Source organism: Aythya fuligula, chromosome 1 (assembly GCF_009819795.1).
Source record: "Aythya fuligula isolate bAytFul2 chromosome 1, bAytFul2.pri, whole genome shotgun sequence".
Classification (NCBI taxonomy): Eukaryota; Metazoa; Chordata; class Aves; order Anseriformes; family Anatidae; genus Aythya; species Aythya fuligula.
The window spans coordinates 35324154-35348325 of NC_045559.1; the positions used below are offsets into that span (position 1 = coordinate 35324154).

General features: G+C 42.9%; 1 protein-coding gene across 1 annotated transcript in view; it reads right to left on the bottom strand.

Annotated features, from left to right (window-relative positions):
* Positions 1 to 24172, bottom strand: part of PPM1H (protein phosphatase, Mg2+/Mn2+ dependent 1H) — a 136199-nt gene that overhangs the window by 15774 nt on the left and 96253 nt on the right. The window contains exons 5-7 of the mRNA XM_032181136.1: positions 19916 to 20000; positions 13209 to 13327; positions 1007 to 1070 (exon numbers count right to left, since the gene is read on the bottom strand). Coding sequence (XP_032037027.1) covers positions 1007 to 1070; positions 13209 to 13327; positions 19916 to 20000 — 268 coding nt within the window. The remainder of the gene's footprint in view (positions 1 to 1006; positions 1071 to 13208; positions 13328 to 19915; positions 20001 to 24172) is intronic.

Here is a 24172-nt window from a genome sequence, read left to right on the forward strand (position 1 = left end):
AACTCCCTGCACATCACCTCCCCAGAACACTACCTTTGCCGCAGCAGCTTCTGAACAAGATTGCTCACAGCATCACTAACAGTGCAAGACTGACTCAAAATTATTCTGCCTCCCTAACCCCTGGCTCCATAAGGCAAAAAGAGAGAAAATTTAAAAGATATGCGTGAAACATTTTGCAAATAATTATAAACCTAACCAAATTCAGAGATAAGCTGCAGGTCCGAACCTTTAAAACTTGGGCTAATTCTGAAGAGCGTGTGTTTTTGTACTGAGATAAGAGCCTAATGCAGCAGGGGAGCACTATTTAGGAACACAGTGAGCATACAAATATCGGCAAACTGACACCACTGCGTCCTTGTATTGATCCTATTGCTGCATCCAGCTAAGCTTGCTGGGATCAGCACTAATGATCTCACTGTTCTTAATCAGGGAATTGGAAACAAAGTTCACCCAAATGGAAGGGTTCACTTCTTACTTTCAAGAAAAACTATCAGCAATCACATCAGAAAAATTCAACAGTGAGTTCACGTACACTAGCTGAAGAAAACATGTTTAAGGGCTGTTATAATTCCTAAATCCTGCCTTGATCCCTCCCCTTCCTAAATTAGGGTTTTTGCATCTCAGAGCACTGTAAAATGTTTTTAAACATCCTTCTGCTTCATTTTCAGCAAACATGACTTATTTTGCTATCTTCAATCATCCTAGTTATATTTTACAATGAAAATAGAAACATTTAAAGTCATCTATTGAAGACGGTCTCTTTGCAGCCTAGTTACTTGCAATGAAACAAAACCAAAATGAAACTGAACAGCAAATGACTTCCCTCTTCCCTCCACCCCAGACATGAGACTGATTTATAACTGAACCAAGATATTCTTTCAAGCTGTCAAAACGATAAAATAAAGAGATACTGAGTGGAAAACAGTGGACTGCCACAGGCTAAATCGAGTGGTAAACAGCAGAGAATTTGTTCTTCCTCTGGTCTGAGGAAAGCACATGTGCCCACCTTCTTGCCTTCTCCATATATCAGGGGAAACTTCAAGTCATCTTCCTCAATGGTTTTGTATGCCCTGTGAGGGGGGGACAAACAACATTTACAGAGCTTGAACTCAATTAGTGACCCACTGCCCTGAAATAAGCAGATATGATTATTTAATTATTATTATTATTTTTAAAATCATTATTTTTCCTAGGGACTCTGCCTTTGATCCGAGATGTACATTTCTTTCTCCATGGAAAGATTCTTCCCGAAGATTTAGTCCATTTCACCACAAAAAAAGTGACCATGAAGTATGTAATGTGCCAACCTGCTCCTATTGCCTGCAAGGAGAAAGAGGTGGACTGGAATAGTATCCTCACCAGGTAACATACTGTGGGTTATGGCAGTAGCTATACCATAACACAGCACCATTAAAGAAATAGGAACGAAACAAAAAGCCAAGAAACCAACCAATGCCTCGATTCACACCGTTAATGTGAAATGGTGAGCAGCAACTGAGTGTGTATGTGGTCGAAGTGTGAAACAGCTCTCTGATCCTGTTCTCACCTTTCAGGACTGCTTAAACTAAAGGCAAGCTTCACATGCTGAAGACTTTTAGAAGGCTATTTAGTGCTCATTTGACCTTGACTGCAACATCCAAGGTTGTCAGAAATTTTACATTTCGCAGCAGTTTTCCAATGGCCGAGAGACAAGAGAAGTAAATGTTCATGCTCTGATTCTGTTCGCTTCATGCCTGCGTACTCTACCTTTTACAGCTGTTGACACTGATGAGGTGAGAAGGTGAGCAATTTTGCAAGTGAGAAATAAAATCAGAAAAATAGATGGCTGTCACTCTCACAGCCACAGAGCCCCATGGCTTGTGTAACATAACCTGGGGTCCCTCTTTGGTCAGAGTACCTCACCCCACAGCTTTGCCAGAGGGACACGCTTCCCTTCACACCACAAAATTGTTCCTCCCATGCTTTCCCCGGGTGTTGTCTTCCCCTCCATTCTACCCCTGCCCCCAGTCCTCAGGGTGATACCAAAATAATTTACTGAGAGCATGGGTCAGCACTCCTTGCTGACATGGAAGGAACAAGCAGGAGAAAGGAAAGGACAGCAGCAGGTCCCTGCCAGCCCCTGCTGCGTGGCTCTCGAGCTGGGCTGCTTGCTTGAGCTCAGGGGAGTTGCATTCAGTTTAAGCAATGGGACACAAACCAGCAGGAAATTAAAAAGTAAAGCTGAAATCCTAGATTGTAGTTTAACTGCCCCCTGCTTCACCAAAATATGGCACAGACCTGGGATCAGTAAATGGTGCTGGATTACACAGCTATGTGTGTTGCAGCATCTAGGCAAACCTCTTAAGTAGTGTAGACCCACTTGAGACCCCCCCCTTTCATTTCTTAGTAACCATAGGTAGGGTCCATATTAGGGCTTTGGGGTAGGGGGAGAAAGGAGAAAAAGAAACCAAAATCCAAAGAAACAGTAGTGAACGACTCCACTCCCATGCTATAAAACATCACTACATGGGAAATCCCTAAGTGGAACCAGGTAAGGTTTGCAAAACACGGTGGGTGTTTCATGGGAGAGCAGACAGTCAAGAGTATCTGGGGTACGTGGGTATCTCTACAAGGGATGCTATGGAGAAAGCACTTAAATGGCTTCTGTACTGCGGGAAGGGAAACTACAGCTCTTAAACCAAAGGCCACAAATCACTACACACAGCGAGCATGTTAAAACTTCACTGACATGTAAAACTCGGGTTGGCATTTTCTTGGGAAGGATGAGTCAGTCAGTCACGGACTTTGCTCCCGTTCCTATTCTTACATCCAACAGGCAATAGCTAAGGTCTCCGCCTCACTCACCAGCTGGGATACCCTGGTTTGAACAAGGAGGATAATTTTACCATCACTTTACTTACTCCCTGACTGGTTGTGAACACATCCCAAAGCTTCCCGTTAGAAACACAGCTCTGGAAGCCCTGGCAAAACCTCCCCGAGGAGGAGTCTGAATTCTTCTCATTCCTTTCCTTAGAGGCAGTTGTGCTCTGACACCAAGTAAAACGGTGTCAGCTGAGTCTGTGTTGGTCATCGGAGTTAAATGACTAATCCAAACCATAAACCCAAGGATATAATTCCTATTGGATTTTTAAACTGCTAGAGGTATTTGTTACAAAAAGCAAATACGACTACATTGATGTGACTTAACTATTTACAACCCCCCTTTCTAAAGGAACAAACAAACCCATTCTTTACCTACAGATTATATAATCTGAATGAGAACTAAAAATACTTAAGACCAAAGCCCCCACTTCACATTGTAAGTAGCCAAAACAGGGACCAACTTTTCATCCCACTCTCCCCCCCCTTCATTTTCCTTTGTAGCACCTCACACCAGCTGTGCTTTAGGAAGAAGGGGAAAAAAGCAGGGGAGGTGGAAAAGAAAAAAGCATCAGTTGGTCTTGTGTCCTTCAAAAGAATGGTCCCCACGGTTAAGTCCAGCATCTTTTATGGACCCACCAAATAGACAATCTTCTTCCACTGTGACACAATGGTGCAGGGATGTTGGTAGAGGCAGTGTTGCAAGGGCTGAAGCTAACTTCTTTCATCAACAGATTAGGAAGGGCATCTGGCTGGCCTACAACCTCCTGAAGCTATGTGACTCAGTCGGAGATGACCAGAAGCCTGCAGCGATTTGTTTCATGGTTTCTCACAAGCAAATCATCTTCTGGGCTCAGAATGTGGGTGCCAAGACTCATCTCAAATGCACTTTTTTTCCTATTGATATTGCTATTGCCTGAAAAATTACCAGCCCTCGAAAAACAATGCTTAGAACTGCAACCGCAGCAGTGGAACTGGCTTGGATACACTGAAAAGCAACCTCAGACACTTGAGAGAAGTACCTAAGCCCTGCACTACTAGCGAAACAGAATTAATAATATATGAGCCTGTGGTTTCCTGCAAAAGAATGATGAAGGACAGCTTTTCAGCTAGCAGCTCTGCAACTGTGCTGGGGCGAAGGAAGGAAGGAAGCTATGAAGTTCCCGGTGATTTATGCCGTGTGAAACCTCCTGTACTTTGTACATGTGTTTATTTCACACAGGCTACAACCTTCTGGACTATTTCACTTGACTTTATGTAGTAAAGTTGCATTTATACCTTCCTGTGCTCTTTAGAGAGAGAGTATGCTGTATATAAAGATGTAATATGGCAATAGGTATATCAAACACAGACATATGGAGAACCTGAGGGGGTTGTTTGGTTCTTTTAATGCCAACACAGCCTTATTCAGACATCCCTGTAACCCAGCCTATCTCGCTGTTTTAACAAACATAAAGGCAGGGTTGCAATCCACTGAACTCCTCATCCTCCTCATCGCCATCCCAGAAGGATTCCACAGACAGCAGGGCACGAGAAGATGGGTTTTAAGGTTATAAGGACACGGCCATACTACTGCTTGCTGCTCTGAATGAGCCTAAATCCTGTCAGTGCTTCTGCCACGTAAACCTCTACTTCTCCAAATGGAAAAACACAGGGGGTGGAGAAGGGGGAGTAGAAAAGGCAAGCTTGTGCCCAGCTAAATCTAGTTGCATTTTTTTCAGTTAACTTTGTTTCTTCTTTTCGTTTCAAAAGAATTATGAAATGCTACTGCTGTCCAAAAATACTGAACTAGGGCTTGACATATGTACCACCCACAAAGTTACATTTGGACTCAGGATCAACATTTTGGAAAACCAGGCCAAATCGCACCAGGAGCCAAAAGAGATGTCAGAACGAAAGAACTAGGACTGACATGATGTTACTCGTATGCAAACTGGAATCTGCTCTAAATACATGGCGAAAAATCACCAGAAGCTGATAAATGCCCAAGACAATCTATGAAATAAATTTCCTACAGTACCTGCAGTTGTTAGCAGTGCTTTAGTACTTGTTAAATAAGAGATAGTCGAAACTACCTGAATATTGCTGGGTCAGAACTTGAAAAACTAGTCAGCTCCCAAACACAAATTTCAGAGCCAAAATCCTAGATAATTTCTTACATATGTTAAGCATTCTCCTGCCATATAATTTGTTCTTAAAATTGATCTTCTGAAAGCAGACAAATTCATGTAAGAGTAGAAGTTGCCGATGACAAAAAAAAAAATAAAATCTACTTTGTGTTCTCTTTTACAGCAAACTATGCAAGTCTACTGTTCATTGAAGGTATTGCATTGGCATCCCCAGGCACAACAGATGGTAGCAAAAACACAATCTATGCTGACCTGGAAGGCTCAGTTCTGCAAACAACAGGGGAATCCAGACTCCATGCCCACTGTGTGCTCTGCTGTTCCACAGCACTTGGCTTCTGAATGTTTGCTCGTTTTTACATCTCTGCTAGTGACACTTGATAGTAAACTGAGGAACAGCAAAAAGAATTGCCATCAAAGGGCTTTAGCTTGAAGCATAAGGCAAAACCCACTTGTGGCAAGCACAAAGAAAAAGCACTACACCATCAAAAATGTCTTAGTTTATATTGAACACAAGAATGAAGATTCTCCTTTGAGACAGATTTGTGAATGCAGTGTATTTCTAGCTCTACTTCGCTATTATTCTATAAAAAAAATAATAATAATAAAAAAGACAAAACCAAACCAAACACAAAACAACAAGCACAACAAAACCCCTCCAGCAAACCAACCAACCTCCCATCATCCTGACCTGTGTTACTCAAGCTCGACCTTTCTTGGTCATACCAATAGAAAACTAGATTTTTATCCTTGAGCAACATAAAATTTGAAAGAAACAGTTCCCAGTTCCCCCCCAGTCCTCCCAAGTAATCAGCGGACCGGAGCTACTTTTGAATAACAGAGCTCAAATCACCAACCCAGAGGAACTGATTTTCCTTACTGTCTATCAAACTACAGGTATCAAACCAATGTAAGTGCTTACTACCAAATTTTCCAAAAGGAGAAATGATATGTAGCACAGGTTAGGCAAAGAGCCACTGAAAATCTTGCAATTTATGTCTCAATCCAACCATAATTTTGTTTAAATGTCCTTATATGTGTGCTTTGCAGAGTCAGGCTCTCTAAATCCAGAGAGTGCTGTCTGATACTAAGTACCCTCTAGATATGTTAGTTTTAATGTTTCAGTGCCTCAGTGTCTTTCTCCTATTACTCATCTGACATAGTTTAATGAGGCAAAACTACAATATACAAATACAATAAAAGCACACAAACTACAGCAATGTTTATAAGAGAAAGGTTGATGGCAAACCCAGATGGATTAAAGAAGGCATGCATGCACACATGTGCACAAAAGAGTTTTTAGGGACACATCTATTCTAAACAAAGACACTCTAATAATGTTTCTTTCAGGTAAAGAGGAAAACATACAAGTTTTAAAATATCTCTTTTTCGTAGAGAAGGCAGCAACTCCTTTTTCTAAACCTGAAACTGTACAGTGTTTAATTTTTGCAAATTCCAGCTCTGTCTACACATGTATACATTTTAATAAGTTTAAAATCTCTCAGCATGGCTTGCATACAGATATTTTCTCTAGTTTGGTCAAATCAGACTGGTACTTGAGCTGCAGGCTTTTTCTGGAGAGGATGTGTCCCCCACGTACCAGGTACTGCTGTGAAAGTAACTCCTAAGCAAAGTGAACTCCACCCATCTTGCTCAGCCCATTTTACAGACTCGAGCATTGGCATCTTCTCTCAGGCACTTCCCTAAGTGTGGCTGATTTTTTAGTACATTTGCCTCTAATGAATCATTAAAAGAAAGTGGTGGAGAAAAAGCTGGGGAGTGAGTGGCCAAGGACTTAGGGAGCCTTGTTCAAAAAAGCTGATAGAACTGATTCCACAGACTAGGAGTCTTTTGGTGTCATTGCACATGAGGAACCTGATCTTGTGCCGAGGCAAAGCCCAAGCGGAGTTTTGCAGCCACATAGGGACAGGTCTTGGATGCACTGCTTCTGGAAGATGCTCCTGCAGGACACAGCTTGGACCAGATACTTTCTTTCCAGGCTCTCTTGGCCTCAGAAAGGCCATTTACAAAGAACTTTACCTCAGACTTAGTTTCCCCCTTTGTTGCAGCATTATTATTTTTTATATGTTTGCTTCTTCCTGCCCCAAAGACACCGGCTCGGCTCCTGTGGCATGTGTTCCCTTGGGGACCCCAGAGCCATCCATCACCACCAGGAGACTTGCTGTACGCAGCAGGCCAGCTCCCACCTCCTGCTGCTCCTCCAGCAAGGGCTGAAAATCCCCCAAATGCTGGGACTGTGCACGGCGAGTGCCTTGCTACGGGAGTGAAGACAAAAAAGCCAGGCAAGTGGCCACGCACTACGGCTCCTGCTGCAAAAATGACACCCTCTGTCTCCTTTCTCTGGAAAGGCCTAATGCTGCTAAGGTGGCCCGTAATCATTAAATTATGAAAATATAAGTTGCTGGGAGGAAATTAATACCAGGAGTGACTCGGGAAAAGGCTGCTTTTTTTGTGAAGTAATTATGAAATTAAAATTTGATCTCTCCCTGGTGATTGTGCAAAGGATACGGCTGAGGTCTCAAACACAACAATACGGCCGGGGTTTCAACAGAAGAAGCGCAGAAGGTTTCACTCGACAAAAAAGCTCAATTAAAAAATGGGGGGGGGAGGGGAGAATGACTTTTTGTAAATTACATGAATTTGGCTAAAAGGCGTAATCAAGCAGGTTACGGCACAGGGTCTGCAGACTTCCAATTACTTTTTACAAGTTGGAATCAAGCTGTTAGGAAATGCAGCTTATCTGAATAAGACTAATAATGCTAAGCTAATTAGACCCAGCGGCATTAGCCGGCAGATAAATTCAGGCAGAAAGAGGGACAGTGTCACTTTAAATGCTGCCTTGGGATCGGTGGGAAAGCTAATGAGGAGTGTCAGTCGGGGCTGTTTTATTAGGTGGCTCTCCGGAGGATATAGCCCGAGGTTTCTGTAGCAGGGCTTCTGTGCTTGATTCAATAAATCAATTTATATTAAACGGGGGTGCAGCGCAGGCGCCTGCTTCATAAAGCTCCCGGTGGCATTTCTCAATCTGCTTAGGCGCTCCTCGGCTGGGCTACCTGAACGCCGTCAGAGGACAGGGAGCAGGGCAGCAAGGAACAAGCAGCCACACCGGCAATATTTGTTCAGTCGGGCTCACGCATTACCAAGCAAAACATGTACATTGGCTCCCGCCGTGGCACTCCGGATCCCCAATAAGTGATTAATGAGACCCTGGGTTTTGTGAGCTGGAGCCTGAACCGCAGGCCGCGAGGCAGGCTGCACAATGAAAGCAAGAGGCATCCATCCCAAACCAAATAAAATGGCTTGAAAAGTGAAGTTGCTTTTTTAATCAGATGCTCAGAGGCTGAAAGACATTCCCTGTTGGAAAAGAAAAGGGCGAGCGCAGAATAGGCTGGCGGCTTGCCAGCAAGTGGCCAATATTGACTCTAGAATAAAATGGTTTTTGCTTAGCGCCGGCCCCAGGGCACCAGCCTTGCTGCTTGGGAATAAATCAGACGCGCAGCGCTTCCCCAGAAGGGGCTGGCCGTCGGGCGGCTGGTCACGTACCACAGCAAGGCCTCTGGAGGCACAGGGCTGCTGCTCAGGGCTCTGCAGCCCCTACAGCAGTAGGGCACGCTCGGGTGGAGCACGCAGTCCTGTCACTCGCTGGGCTTCAGCCCAAAACGCGTGGCTGGGGCTGTGCCGGGTTGAACCGCTTTTCATGGGTCCAGTTCAACTCTGTGCGGTCCTGGAGGGCAAAAGAAGTCACAAACAAATCAGCTGTAAAACCGGACTTTTGTCTGGGGCTCTTTTGCCACTAAAATCTACTGGAGTCAAAACACTGAAGCTTTGATCTGAAAACAAGCATTTAAAGAATCCTACTTTAATGAGAACAGCAGAAAGGCCACTGTTTACGTTCCAAGGAGGAGCAAAAAACTAATTTTGAAACCACAAAAGGCCAATGCCAACTGGTAGTGTCCTCTGTCTGCCTCTGGTTAAACACACTGCTGTAAGGATGCTCTGGTGCTGCAGGAGGCTGACAGAGGAACACTGGGAGAGGCAGCTTTGTGTGTACGCATGCCAGTAAGGGGCACAGTAAACCAGAAAATCTCCGAGCAGGTTTGGGGAAGATGTCTCAGATACGTTCAGTGCAAAGCAGAATTGATCTCACTGGACTTACCCAAGTGTAAAGGAAAACTTGCCAACCGTGTCTTAAATGCTAAATAAAAGGAAGAGACGGAAAACACTAATTCTGTGCAGTCCTTAAAAGGAGCACAGTAATCATCAGGCCTGCTTCTTTCCCATAATTTCTACCTCTTTTAGCACTGGCAGCACTTCGCTCTTGTGGTCAGAGTCCTCCCTGATGCTTCTGTTGCCAGGACATGTCAGTGTCACCAGAAGTACCTCCTTTCTGATACGAGCTTAACCTCTGCAAGCCACGGACTGAAAACCCTAGGCCAGAGATCCAGCTGTGAAAGACTGTTAGTAACACAGATGTCTGCCAGCAAATTACAGCTCGAGACAGCTCGGAGGCTTGTTCAGCAGGAGACACAACTCTTAAGATGCCTTGCCAGCTGCAGTACGCGATCTGTAAGAGTTGCTCAAGCACGATGTGCAGGGGGCGAGGGTGCCAAAGGGGCAGCTCATGGTCAGCTCCCACCTAGATGGGATTTATTTTATATGTATTTAATACAGCGGATTTCCTGTCCCAAATCCCACGGGAGTAAAGGGAGAAAGGGTGAAGGGTGGGAGAGCTGGGGGGGGGAAGGGAAAGGCTGGTCTCAAAGCAGTTATGGGCAGCCTGGACTAGTGATGCAGCACACATTGCTGGATCAGTGGTTGTCCTAATGCTGTGGGGAAACTTGGCAGCTCTGCTACCACTGTGGGCTGTTGAGACAAAGCCAGTGTGGAAACTTCACAGGGAAAAAATAAAAAGAAATAAAGAAAAAGAAAAACAAGAAAAGAGAAAAGAAAAAAAAAAAAAAGGCCAAATGCATTATGACAGACCCAAAGACAATAACCTTTTGTAATCCAAACGAGCTGGGCAAGCCAATTCATTGTTGAGAATCTGAAAAGCTCCAGAGCACAGGAGAAGGGTAAAAAAGAAAAGAAAAAAAAAAACAAAACTTATACAGCTTCTAATAGAAAACACAGAAAGTGTCCTGAATTTTAAAATAAAGCAGTTCATTTTCGTGAGGAAACATCACAGTGCTGAGTTTTACACCCTCCCACTAAAGGATGCAAGGAAGTGTAAGAGTGGCTGCTTCTTCCCGACATCACCTGCACCTCTCTACGGGTACATGCAAACGTCAACACACCATGAAGTCACTGACCAAAAAAAGATTCAGACAATTGATCTTCTGCATTGTAAGTGATAAAGGTTTGGCAACATTTTAGCATACCAGGCTCTGGCTGGCCAAAGTAGCATCTGACGTTTTCTAGAAAAGGAATATACATGCTAATTTATTTTCTGTGATAGATTTTGTCCATAGAAACAAATGGAGAACAGATATGTCCTTGGCTGCTGGACCCTGATAAACCAATTAATTCTAAGAATTAGAAAGGGGAAAAAATAAGAGCAAGACTCTTGAGGTGGAAAGCAATCATTGAAACGCCAGCCACCTCAAACCATTACCTCGGAGGGCCCATCACGCTGGAAATCTAATGTCTTCTCCACAATCTCAACCAGTAAGATTGACCCAGACTTTTGGATAAATAGAGGCAGATTGCATTTCCTCTGCTTAGGTGATTGCTGCATGGAATTCAACAGAAAACAACATTTCCTTGGGCACACACCCTGAGAGAAGAAATGGATCCTTGTCTAAAAGGACTCTGATTTAAATAAATCTTACAATGACAGAACAGTTCAGGACAATGAAATGGTGAGTGAAGCAAACAAAGAGGTAACAGATACACTAGCTGTGGGGTACAGAACAGCTAAAAGATTCTGATTCTTTTATTCGGGACAAGAGTGCAGCCCTTATTTTCCACTTCCTGCCAGAAGTCAAAAGGCACAGCAGGGAGAGGTAGCATCATCACAGTCTCCACATGCTTTTGCCTGGCACAGGCCACCTGGGAAAACACTGAGGTGAATTTAGTCTTGAATTTTCAAGTCACAGTTTAAGTATATGTTCTGGAACAATACTTACAGCTATGACTATTTGTGTTAAACCAGTGATAATCTTTGCACTGACCATATTAGAATCTGTAACTGGATCAATGTGTGTCCCACCCTTCAGGAAATTCAGAAAAATCAGCAGGAAAATCAACTCATTTCTCCCCCTTGCCATATGGTAGGGTTAAAAGAGTTCACACACCAGTACTGAAAAACAATACATTGAATCAAACTGCAATCCATTTAGACTTACCCAATCTCTTCTATTCATTATTCCACATTTAAAACATGTTTCTTCTTATTTATCTTTCTTCTAACACCAAACAACACTAGCTGTGCAATAACCATTCTGAATAAGTGCTATGCATAGATTCACAAATAAGGCACAAACTGATATGCAGAATTACCCCTTTGTTTAATTTTTAACCATTCCAACCTTGTATGCACCCCAATATCCTGCTTGCAAGCCGAACTTGTGCTGCAGTTTCTGACATGGCTCTCAAGTTCATTTGGAATGTCTGCTGTGCAAAAATAGTTATTTTTCCCAACTCATCCTTTACTCGCTATTTATCAACACCAAATTTGATCACTGTGATGACTATTTGTGTAAGTTGTTTAAATCTCCTCAGTTCCTCGCAGCCCTTCTTGTTTATTAGTAGAAGGGCAGTATCACCTGCAAATACTGCAACTTGAACCATTCTAACCACATCTTCTCCACAGACATCTAACCAACTGGGGAAAAGCCAGAACAACTCCCATGAACCTCAAGAAAAACTCTTTACCTTCCAACCAGTGAAAGAATTTTGCTCTTACCCTCCTCTTGGCCCATGATACAGCAGTTACACTGTAGCTCTCCCCAAAATTAGTTGGGTGGTTTGGCTTTTTTTTTTTTTTTTCCCCAGTAGCTTCTCACATCTTGAAAAAAAAGCTTTTGGAAGTCTACATGAAGCCATTCTTTTCTGATGTCTTCAGAAATCCATGAGTTTAACTCTCCTTTTGCAGAAACTGGAAGACTGTCTCACGATCTTCCAAATACTTTACTGTTCAAGTCCTCAGCTGAGCCAAAGGTCTCATTTTGTTCCTATTCTTTCACTTCTATTTAGCCTATTTAAAATGTGCAGCCATTATTTTCAGGGAGAGATTACGTATTTCTACTAGCAGCTGTTCAAGATGATGGACAACGATGGTTATTCCCAGATTAGCATGTTCTGTACAGTGCAAACATTCCAGATTATATTATAAACTTTGGTCATTATTCTGCCATTAAAACATCATTATATTTATGGTCTGTAAAGTATCAGACAATCAGAAGCATGTGGAGTTGTAGTTGTGTGAGTACATCCAAGTCTCCAAACATACAAGAGCTCAGGTGTTTTTACCCCCTCCATCTTTTCCTTTCCTGCATGAACATTTTCTAAGGATGCTAAAACACAAACAGCAAGGAAGTCAATTTGCATACACAGGGCCTGTTCCTTTATAGGTCATATGCACAGTGCTCAACAAAAAAGAAGAGTTGGGCTTCTCTAAATGAGAGTCACTTGAGAAGGAGCCTCTTGAGCTGACGCAGAACAATGAAGACATTTAGCCTGAGACAAAAACCTCATCACTCTTCCTGTCAATATTGTTCATTCAAGCTTTTCATTTTTGGATGGCTATGACTTCTATTCAGATAGGTCCACCTCTAAAACAGTTCCTGAAGGGTTACCCAAATCAGGTGTCAGCTGCCCTGGAGCATGGAAGGCAGCTCGTCCTTCTGCAAGCACTCCTTTGCATGCAAAGACATGGTGGCTTCTTCTGTAAGAAGCTATTTGCAAGACAGGAGAGTTGTTCAGCTTTCACGAATACCCCCTGGCATATCTTCCCCTTTAAGTGTTTGCTCTGCTTTGAATGCTCACACGCTAAAATGAACTGAGATCCTGGCTGTGGAGGGAGGTCAAGTCATATCAAATGTTAACTTCTAAAGAAAAATACATCTGAAAGAAGAAAATACCTTTCCTCATAATACACAGGTGTATACCTCCACCTTTGATGCAGTTTAATCGAAGATGCATACAAAACAGGCATGGGTAGGGGAGAAGATTGACCTCATGCTGAGAAGGGCACATCCTTACCAGCCAGTCATGTTGAAGTCGCGGTAGAGCATCCTTTTTCCAACTTCCTTGCGCTGCACCCTCCGAGGAAACTCTAAATGTGTGAACTCATTTCCCAGCAAGTGGGGCTGCATGTAAGCCTGTGGGCAAAAACCAAGCCACAGATACCACATGAACATCATAAAACAAGACATCATCTATTTTTAATGAGATAGCATTACCATCCCTTCTCACTCCCTTCCCACACGTTTTTTTTTTTTCCTTTTTAAACACGGAAGATGACAAGCTCTGCTTTGTGAGGTGCACATACACCAGTTCTCACAGTATCTGGTGTCCGGCAGTGGCTCTACTGGAAGTAGTCCTCTGTCCCTCAAAACCCCTCATTTCTTCTCACTGCTTCTCAACATTTGGGATCTCTAAAGTATGCTCCATCCACTGGCCCTGAAGGAGTCTGCAGGGCTTTGTAAAGCAGAACATCTCCTTTTGCAGGTTGGTGACCTGAGAGAATGAATGGCCAAAGAACAAAGCCATCAGGCAAGAAGAGACTTGGAGGGGTGCATGTGGAGAGAAGCTCAAGCTATTTGACACACAGTGCACCTATGTTGACAACACACACAACCTAATGTTACTCCAACACTTGAATTTTCACTGTCTCCAGAAAAAAATGAGCAATGGTTCTGCTCCCTTTACCTGCTCAGCGTGCTGCACCCCACTGCACAGACACCGCAAGTAAACGTGAACTGCAGAGCACTTTATTTTGGGGTTTTCTAAAAACTACTTCCTTCATACAGGATATGATTAAAGAAAAGCAGCGACTGATGTTTTTGACAGTGTGAACGTTCGACCAGTGCTGCCGCTGTCCCTTCTGGTGTGCTGCTCTCCAGATGCTGGGAGGCCTCCTCAGTGGAGCCGAGCCCAAGGCCTGTGTGCTTCAGAGCTGAGTGTGCTTGAGAACAACGTGAGGCAGCTTCGGCTCTTTGTCCACCACACACTTTTATACACAGATCCCCTGACACAATAGGTTAATCCTTAATCATACTTCATTTCTTCCTTCTGAAATAAACCTCACTCGTTTCTCTTTAACAAATGCATAAACAATCCTTCCTCCCCCCTTCTCTCCCCAAAAGCCACACCGTGAGTGAGCTTTTCTGAAGGTACAGTCAAATTGGCTATGGAACCAAAAAAAAAGTTGCATTTCTTAACCTTTCTGCAGATAACTCTTTTTCCTTATCCAGCCAGTTAAGGCAATAACGTCTGTCTTATCTTCAGCAGCAGCTGCCATCGGGACAGACCAAATGAGCATGCTTTAGTTGCTGGGTTTGTCATAAATCTAGCGCTCATCAAAGGTGAGCAGCAGGAAGCAGTGGAAGCCCTTATTGATCTACCTGGCAGCTATCATGCAGATAGTTCACAATAAAATATTTCCTGCATTTAAGGGCTGAACCTGCTCCCACTCAATTTAATAGGAGTTGGATCAGGCTCAGCGCATGGCAGCGCTAACCGTCCATCAGCCTGTCCCCGCTCCTTTCGCCAGGCATCCTTTCACAAAACACCTCCCAGCTCTGCTGAGACGGGGCCGAGGGAGATGCTGTGTAGCTGACAAGATTGGATTCTGCTTTCAAGAGGCGGCTTTCAAGCACCCAAGTGTGATCTTGACATTGTGATCCCTTCCCGAAACAGGAGCTCCATCAGATTATTTCTGTGCGCAGTTAAGGGCATTACATTTTTTCCCCTGCAATCTACAGTCACCCAGGGTTCCCTCCCCCACCCAAATATTTGTTTCAAGGGCCCTCTAATTGGATCGCTGCTTCTCAATACAGAAATGGATGAGAAGCACTACTGACTTTTGAGTGTCCTCACAGTATTAGTCCAGAAGAGGCTTTTCATACTTCCAGAACTCTGGATTCCTTATTGACAAGTATATGCAAACTTCGTGTTCATTTTTGCTCAAGTTGCAAATGAGTTCCAACATCCCTAATGATGTATGTATTGTGATGCACAACAGAGCTGCATTTTAGTATTTGTTCTTTCTAATCTATGTCTTTGTAAAAAAATGAAGCCAACAGTCTGCTTAGAAAGTGCAGTTCAGTTCACTTTTGAAAATGCATAGCCTACCTTGATTAAGTCATTACAAACCACTTCTAGCTAAAGACTGGTGTCATCTACCCAAAAAAAAAAAAAAGCCTTACTTAAAGCAAAAAACCTCATACCTGAAATCAAAAGCTATTTAACCCTTAGATTATGAGATTACTTATTAGTCCAGATCATAGGTTCAGAAGAAATAAAGTTACAGGCTTTTAGCATTTTTCCCCTTGAAAACAAGAATTTCATTATTGAAAAGGGAAAGCGATTGGGAGAGACTGCGTTTCATAAAGATTTACTCAGATGGAAAGTCTGAGGTCACAAGTGAAATAAGATTAATAAAGCTGGCAGAGTTACCAGAGGACTGCTAATGTTCAAATAAGATTTCTCTTCCGCAGCCAAGCCTCAATGCTTGATTTACAATCTAGGGATCTTAACTTGATTCTAATATTTTTGGCGTCAGTGGAACAGAGGGAAAAGAGCAATTTGGAAGCTTCTGGTGCTGCGAGCTGAATTCTTATGTGAAGAAATTCATTTTTTGGGGAGGTATTTTTTAATTTTTATTCTCTTTTTAACAGTTATTCTTGATGTTTCACTGGTAATTCTACAGAGAAAAGAATGATGTATCATAAAACTCAGCTCTGACTTTCAGTCAAGTTTGTTGAGAACTGTTCTCCATTTACTACAAGGCAGGGCTCTTCTCCTTTTCCACACCAACCAAACTATGCTGAACCAAAAAATAAATAAAAGCAACTCTTTAAAAGTCTAATGGTCCTTCAAGTAGACACACAAGCAGACACTAAGAAATCCCTTGACTGATCGTAAGAGAAACAAAACCAGTAAGTTAACTAACTACCAGAATTTCAGCTGTGATGAGGCACCACATTTTCTACTTTTCATTTGTTTAGTCACAATTTGTAAGAGCTTCAGATTAGAAACATCATCCAGAGAACTTAAAATGTAATAAAAACAGTGACCGTCAAACACTTCCTATATTCTTACGAGGCATGTTCAGACAACTTTGTTATTCTGTGTTATGAAATGGGAATATTTTCCATCATTTTTCTTTTAGAAGCTGTTAGAGTTTTTCTGGCATATATCTGGCACCGCCTGCATCATATGTTTGGTACTCAGCCATTTTATGGTGTATTTTGTGGCTGGATGTATTACACTCAACATTAGCCGTATGAAATGGAGTCCGCTCAGGGAAATATTAGTCACATTTCTTTCAAAAGGCCATTTACTTCCCGCTGTGTTTGCTAGTGCTCAGCAAAGCAAACATGAAATTAAGATAAACCTAGACTTACGCACTAGTATGCTTGTTAATTAGGTTGCAGGGAACATTGTACGTACCTTGCAAGTCTCTTTCCCTCACCCCTCTTCCAGCTTCTCTGGTATGTGCTGCTCCAGTATATCACTGGCAGTAGTAGTTTCACTGCATTACTTGGTATTTTTAGGCTTACTGTTGTCCCATGTATCAGCCATACCTTACAATGCTACCCTCTTATGGATATCTTCATGCCATTTTCTCCTGTAGGATATTCTACTACCTGGGAATACCTCTGACAACCACATGTACATCACAACGCATCCAGAGGTTCTCCAAATTACTCAGCCAGTACCATATGGCCAGATTCATGTTGAGCCAAACGGAGATAACTAAAGGTGGTGGTGGTAGAAGAAAGGAAAAAAAGTGGGGGCTGAATCCATCCCTGGATTGGTCCTCTCTTTGTTACAAAACCATGTGTGGCAAAGACATCTCTGAAGCGTGACTTCGGTAACTAACAGAAATACACCCATCTGCAATATGCTCATTCATCACTCGTTTTAAACACGTTTTCCAAGGGGATAAGTAACAAAATCTAAGCCATTTACTGTTGCAATTTAGACTATCATGACTGAAATTAATAGCGTCCTCAGAACATAAAACGAAAATTGCCTCTGGCACTCTTTGCCTGCACAACTCCTGCACATACCAGAGCAGTTCCCAGTCAATACTGCATTTGGTTCTTTCTCAAGATGTACCGATACGGAAAGTCAGAGCTTTCCTTGAATAGGCACTGTGCAAATTCTTCTGCCAGAATGCCAAACAGAACACAAAGACCTCAAAGTTCAAAACAAAAGGAGAATCGTGAACGCCTGACAGTGGAAGAGAAGCAGTGTGTGCCCTGACCCTCTCTGGGAAGCCAAAGAGCCAAGGGGATACTCATGGCAGGTCTTCCATCATCCCATGGGAGGCACCGAGTAGCTGCGTGCTGGCCTCCCACTGCAAGGACAGGGTGCAGGTGGAGATGAAGAGATGAATGTGCCCAGAGTTGCTCAACGGTTAGAGAGACTGGGTAGTGACCTTGTTCTTTTGAAGCTGCCATGCCAGAAGCCTATGTCTGGGGTCATTAGCATTAAAACACAAGCTGGTACAGAAAGCATTCATTTTCTCCTTGTTTATTCAACCACCACTATTTGGAACTCAGTTACGTGTAGGACAGGGCTGGAGGGCTTTATACAGTGATTCTCTCATGACTGAGCAGCTCGTTTTCCTGAAGATTTCCTTGCATGTGGAAGTTGAGGCCCAGAGGACAGAGGAAGAATGCAGAAGTCACCAGTTAACCTAAACCAACACCTTTCGTGGCCAAAGTAATCAACAGGCACTAAAGGCAGAGGAAGGCTTCTTCAGCCTGCCTATGCTAACAGTATCTCCACAGGCTGCTGCTGTTCAGGAGCTGTAAATTCATACCCTCTGTTTGCCTTCACAGCAACCTCCCTGCATAGACAAGCCCTGAGCAGAACGGTATCTCTGCACTTACCAAGTAAAATATTTATGCTAAAATGATGAAGCAACTTTCTTCCAATTGTTCAGCAAGAACAGTGCAATTTGTTTCAAACAGAGAAACTCAGCCTTAACTGCAAATGAGAAAATAAGTCCAAAGCAAGCCACTTCCAGGTAGGAACAACAGAGATACAGTGAGCAGAATGACAGGAGAGTAAGGGGACAGCCCAAGGTGAGTAAGGGGAGCCCTTTGGGGTGTAATCAATGGGACAGATGCAAGAGCATAATGTAACGTTACTATGCAGTGTAATGTTCATGCCAACCTTACAAAGAATTGGGGGTCTTTTCTTTTCTTTCTTTTTTTTTTTTTTAAAAAAAACAAAACAAAAAAAACACTAGAGTAAAAATGTTTCTAACAGAATGCTGTGTTTGAAATTATCTCTGATTTTGTTTCACGCTCTTGCTGCCTTGCATGTATTTTCTTTGAACATGATACCCATAGTCCTGGCATATTTGTTACATATAGAAACAAAATAAACAAACAAAGGTAAAAAAAAATCCAAAGGAAACAGCAGAAATGCTTTTCAGATCAGCTGCTGTTTTCAATATACGCCAGAAAGGACATCAAAAGAGAAAAAGATTCCTTGTAGGCAATGCTTTATCTCGTATTTCTTACAGAAGCACCAGACTTCCTAGATACTACAGATACCTTTTATTTTAAAGTCAAACAAATTATTTTAAATGTAACTGCAGTGTAAATATTTATTAGGCCTCTTTTCCATTTGGTTTACTGAATTTGAATACTCCCAAAGCAGCACTTCTTCTGAAATTTTCAGCTTCAAGCCAGTGAATCTGACTAAAAACTAAATGTGACTGTTGTAGAAACACTTACAATTTTCTTTAAGATCTTGCACCACCATCTTCAATCACTGGCATATTGTCTAGCCTCAAACTACAGTGCTTGGGCCAGGCTGAAGATAAAAGACACCTGAAAAACAGGGAATGCCACCAGCCTTGGCCTGTCCACCTTGCTTCGGACAAAGCTAACAGTGAGCCTGCCTTGGCTTAGGCTTGAATTTCTAGGAGGTAAAAGCAGGAGACCAGAGGAAGCAGAAAAGAAATCTCTTGGACACGTTAGGAATGGCATTTTGATAAACTGCCACCGAACTTCAACCAAATGATCTGACTGTCAGTGAAACACTTGAAAAGCAACAGGGTTGTCTGTATGGAAAACAGCATGCAGTTTGACTTATGTTGACTTGGTGTATAAAGCATCCTGCACCTCCTCGGACAGTCCACCTGTCACAGCATTATGGGTGCTCCTACATTACACAAAACTTGTCTTTCTTCACCCATCCTATGCTGTACTTACTAAGACTTGCTCAGATCACCTCTACGTTGGGCGTCTTGAGCTGGTTCTATCGGCATACTATTAGAGCAAATGAATAAACCCCTGCAATACTGTCCACATGTGTGCGTAGAGCACTTTGTGAAATCTTATCCAGTCACAAAGTAAACACGGGGATGTACTGAAATACCTCTGTGGCTTGTTAGCTGTGTGCCTGAGCTCTCATTATCCAGCACCAACGAGCTGCTTAAGGTCGGCAGCTGCACAAGGCACATAAGCACAGCCGTACCAACCGATGGCCTCTACAAAAGAGGTAAGGCTTCTTTCACCAGGATTTGCATTGTCAGGCTTTTCTGCATATTTGCTGATGGCTAAAACACATACACACACATAGTCAACCAGTAGTGTTCAGTGGGTGTGTGGTCTTCCACTGAGCCCCAGTAACTCAGCTCCATGTGTTTTTTAACCTCAGATGTTCCTGGGGCAATGCTCAGCAGCAGCAGCACCTGATTTGGTTCTCCAGTCTCTTACCAGATACTGAAGTCGCTGGCGTTCAGTCTCTGGAGTGAATTCTGAAGACATTGGAATGACTTCACCATTTCGGATTATTATAGCCCTGTAGGAGTAATAAAGCATCATTAGTAGAAGGAGGGGAAAAATGTAAAAACACACAGAAAACCACGGCGTAGGGTCAGACTCTTATTCTCTTCAGAGTCACAGAAAAATAAAGCAATTACTTTTCTACCGAAGTTCTCAACAGATACAATAACAATTCCTGCCATGCATCCTTTAGGCTGGATAACAAAGTGTATTTGTATATGCCAAGTTCATTTCAGAGCACACAAAAACATCCAAGCAACAAAGGCAAGAGTTATTTTAGTTGATGTCTACTGGGTATCCTTATTAGTGAAATGCAGACACCCAGAGGAGATGCTGCAGAATCACTGATTGCAGAACAACTCTTTGCAGGTTTTAATCCCAGCTGGGGCTGACACTGTCTGAAGCACTGGCTTCAAATGACTCATGCGAGCACTTTCCAATTATTGATTGGTCATATGTCATGTCAGAACATTTCTTCTCCAACAGCAAATGGAAATGGAAAAGCAAATTCAGTTTAACACAAATTTAACTAGCTACCTGCCAAAAGCAGACAGGTAATGGAATGACTATAGATCAGTGGGGAGATTTCACATGTACTTCTGCAAATGGCACAGAGCAAATGCTCTCAAACACCTGTCTCTTGCCTTTTACTCTGCTTTGTTGCAAGGAAAACATGGCCTGGTCCTTCCCTGGTGTAATTCCACTAGCTGAAAGACAGTTAAGAGGAGGTAAAATTTATGCAGTGTTCCTCCTGCATTTATTGGTCAGGTATTGACTCACAAAATTGTATTGCTTTATCTATTATTTGCACAGTTCTGTAAGTATAGTAATGCTTGGTGCTTTGAACAGCTGGATGAACCCTCTATCATCCCAAAGATTTTAATACCTGATTTGGAGCTGTTTCCCTACCATCAGTTGATTAATTCAGTGTTTGGGTAACAGCAGCGCGCCTCTTGAATTCACACAGAATTTGCTGTGGATTAAGCAAGTAACTGGCACTCGGATTCCAGTTTCTGCATGTTTTCTATTATCTCCTTTTGTGTGCTCTTTTAGTTCCGTTGATGTGGTATTTACATGCTAGCTTACTTCTCCTGATAATTTGATCAATTTGCTGGTATTGCTTCATGCCAGATATTCTGATGGCATTGCAATGCAACCAAGGAATATGGTAGGCACACAAACACTAAAAACTTTAAATCTCTAAAGTCAAAACATAAGCATCTTGAGAAAACAAGCCCTGATACAAACCAGCTTTGCAAAATCAGAGGCACTGCATAATTTTCCAAGTGCCATGGATATAATATTGGACTAACACAGACTCTGAATGATCACCTAATACGGCTAGTATGAAAATGGTTGGAGCATTACCACAGAGGAAAGGCACTGCTCACGCTTCTTGAGATTCATATGGCGAAGAACAGACAGGTACAGGACTGAGCTGCACTGGCAGAGGTGGGAAAAGGCTCCAGTGCTGAGAGGAAAACAGCTCTGCTTTGACAGGTAACAAATTTACCGCTCCTGGACTTGCAGCCCTCCCTTGCAGATGATCGTTTTGCAAATTAGAGGTGGCAAGAGCATAAACCTACACACATTGCTGGCTCCCACTGGCCCTCCAATGCTACAATTAAGAACAACATTGCATGCTTGAAACAAGGCAGACATGGTGGTTGTAATTCTTTAATTTATTTAGAGAAATTTGTGCAGAATTTTTGATGGAAATCCCTCTTTATGGAATCTGAATGGATTACAGGCTTACAAAAACGTCAGTTTGAAGGTTTGCTGAAATTTTTTTCTACTTCAGCAGCACACTTGGATTTCTGAGACAGTCCTTTAAAACTTAGTAAAGACCACCACCACCTTTTCTGCAATATCATTGCTTTTATTTTTGCTGTCCTTAAGGTATTCAGATGTGAACCAGGCTCATTTACCCAATGACAGTGGCATGTTTCATAGGTAATTTGACTCACTTGAGTAAGCTCAACTTGGAGGGACTGTGGGTTTAGTACAGAGTAAGCACTCTCGCAATAGCCTGGGTTGAGCTGATCAAAGGAGCTGATCAGACACGAACCCAATTTTACATACTAGTTTAAGAGAGTCATAAGGAATCTCTTGACCCTGTGCTTGTCTGAAAGAGCTAGAACAGAAACACACACTGACCTAACTGCTAGTGTGTCAAGCTAATTTTTTAATTATCCTTTGCTTCCCCTTTAATCACCATTTCACAGGAAATCCATATTTTAAAGACCACTGAAGTCTGGGGTTCAGCTTTTCCTTTGTGCACACTGACATACTTCCTATATATGCTGATGGCTATCATTCTCACTTCTATGGGTAGAATTGGGCCCTGAGGGACCAACATCATATAAAAAGCAATTCAGAGGCGAGTGGGTCAACCTTTCATGGCTCAACTTATTTTCACTAGAAATTGCAGCCACCTGGGACAAAAAAGTACAACCCGGCACCGAAAACCTTTGCAGGGGGAAATAAAGCAATGCCGTTGATACGTGATTAAATAGAGACTCAGTTTTATGTTTTTCATTAATGCTTTCAGCAGTTAGATTTTATTCAACTCAAAAGTTACAGCTGCTCATAAGAGTCAAGTGATTTGGTCTGAGGAGTTAAACAGCCCCAGCTATTAGCAAGGGGAGGGAGGCAGACACACACATCCAGGTCGCTGCTCTGAATTCAGCTCTGCTGGGCTCGTTATCCTGTTAGCAGTCTCGTTAACTTTCCACACCAGCTGCTTAGTAGTTTCCTGACAGCGAGGGATATTTCTGACCGTCTACATGACAAAAACGGACATATTTGTTGGCAGCCTCACCGCAGAGGCCGGGTGTGAAAGCCTGGCCCGGGAGCTGCCGCACTCGGTGGGATTTTTCCCTGTGATTTAAGAGGTGCCGAATCAGCCCCTAATTGGGCTCGGAGACCGAAGTGCCCTTCCAGTGACCTGGCAATGACGGAGCTGGAGCAGTGAGGCTGCCAAGTGCAGTCTGAAGGCTTTTCCCGTGGAGCAGCCTCCAGAGCCCCACATCAGCACCACGGAGGAAGCCTGGTGTCGAGAGCAGCCCAAGAGCTGCTTTTGAACACCCACTCTGCGTAGCTCTGCAGGACAATTATTTTTGACTTTATGCTTCCTAATGGACCAACAAGCAACATCGTGTTATGTGGACATTTCTGCTACTGCCATGCATGAGAGATGCATGTGTGTCATGAAATAGTGCTCTGCAAGCATTTAGCTCCCTGTACATCGTGGAAGTACGAGCATATTATTTTATACCAGAATAAAGCTGCCCTATTAAACTGTCAAAAATAGCTACATAGGAAGGCAGAAAACTTGAAGAGATGCAGTGCTCAGGGAGCATCTGATTCTGCCATGTTTAATGGTGACATTTTAATTTCAACCACACTGGTGAAGCACATTATAGCACGGCCACAGGGCAGGCCTGCCAAAGGAAGCCGGGTGATTCATGTTTGTAGGGAACAAGTATGTCAACACTAACAAAATATTCTTTGATGACAAGGTTACTTCAGCGCCATACCAATCATTAATTTATATCAGCAATGAAGAAGTCATAAAAAAAAAAGCATAAAAGTGTTTTTTTTTGGCAGCAGAGGAGGCTAGGAGTCACAGATCTGCAGCCCTGGGTGCACTGCCCTCCAAGCCCTGGGGCTCTTGCGCATTCTCCATACAGCATCATCTGAGGGCGAGCAAAGGGAAACTGTTCCTAATGGCCTCCATGTCCTCACGGCTCACGTCAAGCAGTTTTTGATCATTTCTGAAAACTAGGGATTTCACCAAGTTCCCTCCACTCTTGAATTTAGCTACTTAACACCCAGCAAAAGGCACCCCACACAGACTGCAGGACTGCACTTGCCCTGGCATTTCATGGACACGTGCACCACACAAAAAAAGAAAGTACATTCACCAGTTTGGAACTGGTAAATATTCACAGGAAACAGGAAAACATTGAGGAAAAAATCAGCCAAAGTAGTCTAAAATGGAAGAAACAATCTGATTTTGTATCTCTTTCCTGGCCAATTTACTTTGAGGATTTTCTGCTTTGGAAAATGCCTGCCTTTAACAACTAGACATGGAACAATGTGCCTGGGCTTCAGTGTGTGAGATGGGGCTGACAGTCACGGCAAAGTCTGCAGCAGGTTACATCCAACAACTCTCACACATGTGAA